At 29.2% G+C, this 9648-nt stretch overlaps 1 protein-coding gene across 3 annotated transcripts; it reads right to left on the reverse strand.

Annotated features, from left to right (window-relative positions):
- Nucleotides 1-2070: 2070 nt before the first annotated feature.
- On the reverse strand, nucleotides 2071-6747 carry LOC8278148 (putative ribosome biogenesis protein slx9-like). 3 transcript variants are annotated; one of them, XM_048372417.1, is made up of 7 exons: nucleotides 6557-6747; nucleotides 4934-5016; nucleotides 4795-4853; nucleotides 4641-4690; nucleotides 3033-3178; nucleotides 2712-2920; nucleotides 2071-2275 (listed from the first exon to the last, which is right to left on the reverse strand). In XM_048372417.1, exons 2-6 carry the CDS (start codon nucleotides 4945-4947, stop codon nucleotides 2716-2718), a joined length of 474 nt encoding a protein of 157 aa, XP_048228374.1. In that variant the 5' UTR covers nucleotides 4948-5016; nucleotides 6557-6747; the 3' UTR covers nucleotides 2071-2275; nucleotides 2712-2715. The 3 variants fall into 3 exon arrangements, with proteins under 3 accessions (XP_048228374.1, XP_048228372.1, XP_048228373.1); XM_048372415.1 differs by having other exon boundaries at nucleotides 2071-2291; XM_048372416.1 differs by having other exon boundaries at nucleotides 2071-2306.
- Between the last annotated feature and the right edge of the window lie 2901 nt (nucleotides 6748-9648).

Raw genomic sequence — 9648 nt, forward strand, 5'->3', positions numbered from 1 at the left:
TCCAAATTCACTCAAATCCGATTATATCTTTTATTTACAGATATGTTTTACGGCTATTAACAGGATAATAAATATTTTACCCACTAAAAACTTATTTGTATAAATAAATTTGGGTTAACAAAGTAGTTACTGGCTTACTAAACTCATTAAATGTATAAAAACTAATAAAATCAAAAGATAAAAATAAATTAATAGAAAAATAAAAAATATTTATAAAACTTAAACAAATTAAATAAAAATAATAAAATATAAATATAAATAAATATTAAATGGATACGTGCTACCCATGAATTTTAGATTCAAATCCATCACATGTATCAAAAGTTAAACTAAAATTCGTTCAAATCCGATTATTATATTTTTAAAATCCATTCTATTAAGATTAAATAGTATTAGATACTCAGAAATATTCAATGTCTTATCATCTCTTTGAATATATCCTAATAATTGACAAACAAATAATTTATCATTTTAGTAGGAAGTTGAATGACGCAGCAGAGTTGTTCATTGAGCAAAGATGATATTGTTCAATGGTAGAGGCCCCAAGGTCTTGAGTTGTAAAATCTCAAAATCTAATAGAGAAAATAGAAGTTTGATCTGAAATAATAAAAGAAAAAGGAATGAGAATAAAAATAAAAATAAAATATCTTTTAAGTTATTTTATTCTTCTTATCCTGTGTAAGACACTTTTTACTTTATAAAATATAATATTTTATTTTTTACTTATAGCATATGTAACGCACTATTTACTTTATAGAATATAATATTCAGCATTTAAATGAATGGATTCCCTCCAATTTGGAAAGGCAAATTGATATCAATTCGGGTCTAACCGGATTGGTAAGAGTTATTGTCTCGAGTTTGAATTTTTTTTTTTAATTTTTTGTATGGTTAATTCTCCATAAAATAGAAAAACTAAGAAAAAGTGTGAAATCCATTACGACCATACTAAAAGCTTCTTCATTTCCTCAAACACTAACAACTACTATATATTAATTATACCTCTTAGTTAATTATAACGACCATACTAAAAGCTTCCTCATTTTATAAATAACATTTTTTTTTTTCCTCTTCCAAAGCATGTTTGAAATTGATAGCAAATCCTGTTGAAGTTGAATAATAACACCAATAAAAGGGGGGCAGGAAGGCCATTGCCACAGGCTCCTTAAAATGATTACTGTAGTTTAACTATAAAATGCCTTTTTCTTGGAAATAAAATCCCTGCTCTCTTCTTGATTGACTGTGATTTTGATATTTACTATCTTCACTTCACTTTAAGTCATGGATATTGGATTGATAGATCTATAAATTTAAAAGATTTTATGATTTAAATTAAACCCAGTTCAAGTTTTCTTAAGAATAATTTTAAGATAACATAAATCTATTAGAAATGATACTAGAATAAAAAAATATTATAACAACCTATCGGTCTTTAAAATATTGAATTTTAATTTTCTCTCCTGCTAGATAGAAAATCAAAATCTTAAAAGTAAGAAATCTTAAAAATTTTCTTCTAAAATTCATAAATTTAAAGCAATTTTTGCTTGCAAAACAATTAATTTAAATTAAATTCATAATTTCATAAAATCCATCTTTCAAAATCCCTAAATCCAAACGACCCTAAAAGAAAAAGAAAAAAAAAAAAGGAATTGAAAAAATTAGCATTCAATTAAAGAAGATTAAGAACATCTAACCATTCTGCAACTCTTTAACAAAAGAAATTAGCTTGACTAAAAGGATGATTTGACTAGATTAGAAACGAATCAAGCATTTGCTAAGTTAAACGAGCCGAACTCGATAATTTTACCGAGACAAGTTTGAGCTTAACAGAATTTGATCCATTAGCTAGCAAGCTTACTCATTTATTGGCTTGTGAGCTTAACCATTCCACAATTCAAACTTCTCTTAATCGAAAGAGAATTAGCTTTGATTGAAAGTGTCCAGTGACAGCTATATTAATACAAACATATTGTAATAGGCATAAGAATATTACTACAAGCTCAGAAACTTTAGGTTTGAATAGCAAATTAAAAATATATAAATTCAGCTTAGATAATGCACCTTGTATCATTCTTATAAACATAACTCAAAATTAAGAGAGTTCTTTTTATTGATAACAATACCATTCAACCATTAAAGATAACAATCCATGACTTCCACATTAGCAACTTTGCATAAGTACATGTTTCTGTGTTAATACTTCCTCACCCATTTGAGAATTAAGAGCTCAAGACATGAAGATAACAAACTTCTGCTTCTCTTTATTATCGGTTTTCTGCACTTGAGGGTCTCTGGATATAAATTCACTATGAATTTGCAAATCAGAAAGCACATTAAAACGGTCAATGCAGTGTGATTTCATGCCTAACTGTGACATTTGCATTGCTCAGATAATTTTTTTACAGAAATTAAACATTGTTAGTGTGATTCTATGTACAGAATTTGCAAAGAATTGATTACAAAAATACATTTGAGTTCTCATGCCTGGCGACGTCAGCTGGGAAATATTTGGTTATGGGATGATAAAGAGAAAGCAACAACATCAAAATGCTTCAGTATATTCTTGCGGAAAAATGGAATAGAAAACACTAACTACTGTCAAAAGAAGCTCAACCCAAAGATAGAGCATCCTCCAAATAAAATAGATGCTCGTTCTATTTTTAAACGACAAACATGTGCCGGCAATAAGATTACAGGAAAAAATTTATTACCACTTTAGTACTCCATAGTCAAAGGTCCACTGGACACTTTAGATTTTCTCCCCTTCACTTTCTTCGATCCATTTTTATTCGACTTTTTCTTAGCTTTCTCATCCATAACAGGCTGTGTGCTCTGCAAGTGGTGATGGATGGCTCCCAAAGGATCTGATCGGAAAGCAGGATGGTTAAGAACAGCACTCAATTGTTTTCCTTCTTTCAATCTGACATGAAGAAGCCAGTAAGTTAAATCAATGAATATTCAACTGCTATAGTTCACAGGTGAAGAATAAATTATTATAGAAAGATAGAAAAAAACAAACTTAAAAAACGCACATTAATTTTTGTCTAGATTTACAATTCAGTTTTAACTCAGCTGCAGTAGTTGGTTGTTGTGGAGACCTCAACTCGGGAAGAAACTCTGTAAGTGAAGACAGATCATATGCTTTCAGTTTCTTCTCTCGGCTTCGAAGTTTCTTTTTCTGAATTAACAGGAATAATTTGCTTAGTCATTCCAATTTTAAGGTATAAAAAAGAGAATAAAGTGCAACTGAAAAAGAACTAACAAAGATCTCAACTTTTGCAAAATAATTAAATCCAGCATGAGCAATTAAATATAAATGCAATTAAGTCTAGAAAAACTAAATCCACTTTCAGATTTTCAAACATGCTGGGTTTCATATCCTCAAATGTCCTAAAGTAACAACTAGCTATAACAAATTCAAAAAATATGAAAAGAATCATGGCAGCACTCATTTACTTTTCTTTTTCCTATTCTTTATGGAAGAACTACTTCTGTTTGGTGCATTTATCTCTGGGATGCCATCATAATAATTAATATGTTTGGGTCATTTCAGTGGAACACATTGTACACCAAACAATCCATCATCCAAAGCTTCAATGAATTCATATATATGAATTGCATACTACCTTAGTTATATATATGGATATGCCAATCTAATAATCTTCACAAGGCATCTTGGCTACTTGCCATTGAAAGTATCATCCCATCCTTACCTATATATTCAGAATTATATCCTCATTGAGAATTTTGATTAGAATAAAGAGGAAAAGATATATTTTAAGCTATGGAATGGACAAGGAAAATATTGATAAATTTTTATTTTTGAATGTCTAGAAAGGATATACTATTAATACACAACAAGCTTAGCCTTTTTTTTTTTTTTCACTGTCTTTCATCGACTAAGCAAAAATGTCTAAGCAAGCACATATACAAGAGAAAGAACAACCCGTCTTGTGTGCTTTTACTTAGTTGAGGAGAGACTATAGACCAAAGAAAAAGGCAAGGGAGCAAGCTAACATGAATAAATAAATAATGACAAACAAAGGTGTTATCATTTACATAAAAAAGAAAGTCTATTTTGGGTTACATTATCTAAATACGAGTATATTGGGAACATGAAAAAACTTTTGTAAGGATAAACAAAGGATAATGCTTAATCCATCACTTTACAAAGCAAATTACATTCTTATCAATGGCATAATTCCCTTTATCATTTTCTTACATTCTTAGGGGGGAAAAATCCAAAGAAGAAATAAAATAATTTAACCATCTACCTTGTACATTTCATACAACCACGTATATTCTTTAACGAAATGAGAAATGTGGAACAGACAGAAACACTAAAAAGGAGGCAAGTCGTTATTGCAATAATTGAGAGTTTCAACACTTTATTATCTAGCAAAAATTGGGTCTCATTAAACAAAGTATAAACATCATTATCCACTCGATATAAACCAGCACAAAATACAAGACACAGAGAAGAACCACGTAACACTCATTCTTCCTTCAATTCAACATCCAAACGACATAACAGCCCACGTATACAATAATTGTGTATAGTAGTTGAGCACCATATCAAAATTCACATCCAAATTCAAATTGAGACTAATAGCATTAACAAATAAAGATAAGTGTGGTACCTTAGTAATGGACTTTTGGGCATTCAAACTTGCAATTGTATCTCTAACCTCTGCATAAAATAAAATTAAACATAAAGAATCAATATTTATAGCTAATTCCACAAACCCAACTGATCACACTTGGTAATCTTTTGAAAAAAAGCTAAAAACTTACTCGTATAAAACTGCACCTTCTTCTCAAACTTGCTATCCGATTTAGTCAAAGAATCTTTCCTAAACCCATAAATAAAAGAACTGAATTAGGAAACATGAACTGAACACTTTTTATGAGCAAATAGAAAGAAACAGAGTACCTTGACTTGCCCATTCTTAAAGATTACTGTCTCTCTTCTTTCGCAAAGCTTTCACTGTTTGCACTACAGCAAGTCCAGTTCCCCTGTTTGTTCGTTCAAAGTAACAAATGGTTAATGCAGAGAATTATAGAAATAGGCAGCTAGGGTTTAGTACGTCTATTCTCAATTTGTATGTCGTTTGCATTTGATGTGTCATTTTCAGGTAGTTTAAAGTAGGGATGGCAACGGGTAGGGTACCTGCCCACTTAAAGATATTCGAACCCGAACCCGATTAAAAGACACATACCCGAATCCATCCCAAATCCGTTTAAGAATTTATCATTGTTACCCAAAGCCATCCCAAATCCGAATAGAAATACTCACATATTACCCGAACCTGATTAAAAACCATTTAAATCAAATGACTATTAAATATATTTTATGGAATTTAAATGGGTACGGGTATCCTACCCGTTAAATACCCATTTATATGAAAATTCGGGTAATAAAAAAGGTACCCGTTTACCGAACCCGTTTACAATAATTCAATTCTAAAACATATTAACAAAAATTAATAGAACCAAAAAAAATACAATATATAAACTAATTAAATCTAAGTATCTAATTTTAAATGTTCAATCTATTAATAAACCCAAGCATAAATTCAATAAAATTTAAAATAATGATCTAAGAAATAAAAACCAAATAAGATGCAATATCTATTACAACTTGTACATCTTCCAACTCCATATTTAAGAGTGCTTACGTACTTCCTAAAAAAAACACAATTAGAATATTAAATACTAGATAGTAGATCTATTAATAATTATTATTATAAACATGCTTCTTCCATTCCCTCATACCACAAGCGTACTATACAACAGCATAATATCAAAGAAATAAAGAGACAAAATGTATGTGTGTATTTTTTAACACATTATGGGTTCACTTTTCAACAAATTCTATTATTATTACAAATTATTACACTTTCTTTTCCTTTTCATACATTTTGGTTCAGTTGGTTTTCCATTTCCACAAGCTACAGCGACTTGGTTTAATTATTTTACAGCATTATTATTTTAGACCATTTCTCAACCTCTCAATTAATTCTCCTATTTTTGTATATAATTCATTCTCAAGACCAAACAAAAGATAAAATATCAGTGTTCAGAACGGATTGGGATTCAGTTCTATTGCCTAGCAAAACAAAACAACCTTAATTATGGAAGCTAAGTAATACTAATTAAGTTGCCTGTCAATATTATGTGAATCCTTAAACATTTGGTGATTCTTGCTTACATCTTGCTTTATATTAATCATAATAATATAATATAACGTAAAAGCCTTAGTCGATTAATTACAATATAAAATGATGTATATTTAGACCATCGAATCTGTAATTGAATCCCAAACCCTGCACATGTAATTGCTAATAAAGTTTACAGCTTCAAAATGTGTTGTCCTCTCCTCTTAACATAATTTTTATGAAGTAAATAGGCTGCCATTGATAATATATGTACATATTAACCATGCTCATAGGCTTCCATTTTATAATTAAAAAAAAAAAAAGCCAGTAGTTCAAATAACAATTAAGTCTGTTATTCTGCTACAACACCATAGAAGTTATTAAAACAGCAATAATACCTGAGAAGACGGCAGCAGCGACAACGACGGCGGCAAGGGTGGAGGCGACTGCAGCTAGGGCGACAACGGCAGCGAGGGAGACGGGAACGGCAGCAGCAACGACTGCAACGCCAGCAAGGTTGGCGAAGAGATGACGGTTTGTTTCAGGGTGGTGGAGGCTTGAATTGAGTTTGAGATGTGGCGAGTACAGAATTAGGGTTTAGTTTGAGTTAAAGTGGCAAATTACCCCCTAAACTTGCAGACAAAGTCCAATTAATCCCAAATTAAAAATTATGGCCTAATTACCCCAAACATTTGATAAAATAGCCAGTTTACTCCAATTTTAAGCAACAGTATTTCACACACATCTATGGGCAAGTGAACTACATTATTAAAAATATAAAAACATAATGTTAATTTTTTTTCATTTCTTCTTTTTATTCTTTAATGAAATAGCGTTGACAGTATAAACAAAAAGTCATCACATTATTGTTTAAAATAAACTCATCACATTCGAACTTTTTGATGCTGCAATGGTTTTATTGTTCAAGGTTCTGTTCTTATGAGGTCAGGCAACGACGATGGCTACTGCATGATGGTGATGATGATGGCTACTGTATGACGGTGACAGTGATGGCTACCACATAACAATGATAACAATGGCTGTTGTGGCACGACAACGAAGGAAAATGAAAGAAAAATGAAGCTATAGCAATGAAAAGACAGAAAAGTACATATTAAGTTAATTATGCTTCGATATGGACTATTGCGTACCCTTAGATTTAGGTAATTTTCAATGACCAAACACCAAACTATGGATTTAAAAGTTAATCTGCAGTTTTTTGTCCATATCATGGAAATCAAAAGAGAAATTAAGGAGAGAGAAAGAGAAATTAAAGAGAGAGAAACCAAAATTCTTGTTAATTCTTACTCTTGTAATTTTAGTTAAATATTATTTTAATAATCTTTTAGTTCTAAATGAGCGCGACAAAGTCACGCCTGTATCAAAGGGGTCACAATGGCCATTTTACCGAATGCATAGGGTAATTAGACCATGATTTTTAATTTAAGGTTAATTGGACCTTGCGTTCAAATTCGGGGGCAATTTGACACTAGCCCTTTAGTTCGTGATATCTCTTTTTGAGTTTGGTATATCACAACCATTTAGTTTTATTCAAAACTATATAGTTTTATTTAAAATGATGTAAATTATTTTGAAATTGCATAGTTTTATTTACAATTATTTAATTTTACTTAAAATTACTTAGTTCTTCTTAAAAAAATTTACATATAATATTTTTTTAATTTATTAATAAAAAAATCTATTAAATTAATATATGATACTTCTATTTTTACATAGATATTGATTTTTAATATTATAAAATAAAAATTAAACTATATCATATATCTACATTTTAAAAAATTATTTTATATTTCTAAATATAATATCGCAATACATATACTTATTAATACTTTATCTTAATAGTAAAAATGAGATATATTAATTAATATTAAAAACTTGAGGTTAAAGTTTAAATTCTACTACATAACAATATGATATAAGATTCTTCTTTTATATCATATTAATTCGTTAAAAGATATATTACTAGTCAAGATTATTTAATAAACATAATTAATGTCATATTAGCACTACACAATCATAAGTTAATAATGCTAATTGTTGGGTTTGGTATTATAATAACTTTTTAACAGGATTTAGTTTTTTTTTTTTTTTAATAAGTAATATTGGATTTGCTAATAAAAGAGTTTTATACTATCTTTTATATCTTAGTATAATAGTATTATGTAATAAACCATTAGCAGTTACGAAGATTGATAACGCAGTGTTGATTTTATTAAGAAAATTTAATAAAAGGAATCATATTAATTAATTGAAAGATACATTACTAATAACACTTATTTAATAAATATAATTATTTAATATATATATATATTATTAATATCATATTAGCACTATATAATTATAAATTAAAAATATTAATAGATTAGATACTAATAATAATATTTTCTAAATGATTTTTTTTTAGTAAGTAAAATAATTTTCACTACGAACAAAACTAATAAAAATTCATAATTTTAATTTTTATTATTTTATTATATATATATATATCATTAAATGGCTTATTGGAAGAATGACATTATTTTTTATAAAAGGTCTAAGGTTCAAATTCTATTGGAACAAAATGATAAAAAAATATTATCAACTGGTCGAATACAATATAACTGTTTAGATAAACGGATACCAGGTTCTGGTACTTTGTATCCATATCCATTTACATAATCAGATTCGGGTAACGGGTATCCGTGTGTTTAAACCCGAAGCCAACATGGGTAATAAAATTAAATCCCAAACTCATTTAAAATCTGTTTATTACTATCCAAACCCGTCCCATTAAGGTTCGGTCGGATCGGATACCCAAAAATACATATTTGATTGTCATTCCTAGTTTTAAGTGCAAATGAGCTGAGCCAAGCTAAACCTTTCATTGTTCAGGTTTGGCTCGTGAAAAATTAACTCGAGCTTGAAAAATTTTAAATTTTAAAGCTCGAGTTCGGCTTTGTCACGACCCAATCTGTGGACCCGTGACCAGCACTAGGAAATAGGCGTAAGGCCACCGAAACCCGTAGCAAGCTTGACCATTCATTATCTCAATCAAAGTATAATTTAAATTATATCCATTATAACACTAATTCATAACTAACTTTTAACCACCAAGATACTACATATTTAATTCTGTCTGCCAGCATAAATAAGCAATACCTGAATTAACATGCCATTACAAAATGATAAGTTTTAAAATTACTACTGAGGAGAATCTAGAATTTAAAAATTAAATATACCAATAAAATCAGTTACATTAAATCCAAAGGTGAAGGAAGTTGGGACGCTAGAGGAAAAGAAATGCGGGAAAGTAACAAACACCTGATAAACAGTTAAATTTGAGACTGTCGGTCTCGAGAGTGAGTTAAAATCATATATTCAAAAAAAATAAATACAACCGCTTCAATAAAATATTTGTTTAATTAAAATAACATATTTGGTCATGTAAAAACACGTGTCATGCCATGATTCAATGAAGTATATTTTACAT

This window comes from Ricinus communis, chromosome 3 (assembly GCF_019578655.1).
Source record: "Ricinus communis isolate WT05 ecotype wild-type chromosome 3, ASM1957865v1, whole genome shotgun sequence".
Lineage (NCBI taxonomy): Eukaryota > Viridiplantae > Streptophyta > Magnoliopsida > Malpighiales > Euphorbiaceae > Ricinus > Ricinus communis.

What these genes read in the sequence shown, in the direction of transcription:
- LOC8278148 (XM_048372417.1), bottom strand. An exon ending in GAAGGTGCAGTTTTATACGA is followed by an intron (nt 4,691 to 4,794) that starts GTAAGTTTTTAG and finishes TATTTTATGCAG; the next exon opens with AGGTTAGAGATACAATTGCA. An exon ending in AAATCTAGACAAAAATTAAT is followed by an intron (nt 2,921 to 3,032) that starts GTGCGTTTTTTA and finishes TCTTCATGTCAG; the next exon opens with ATTGAAAGAAGGAAAACAAT.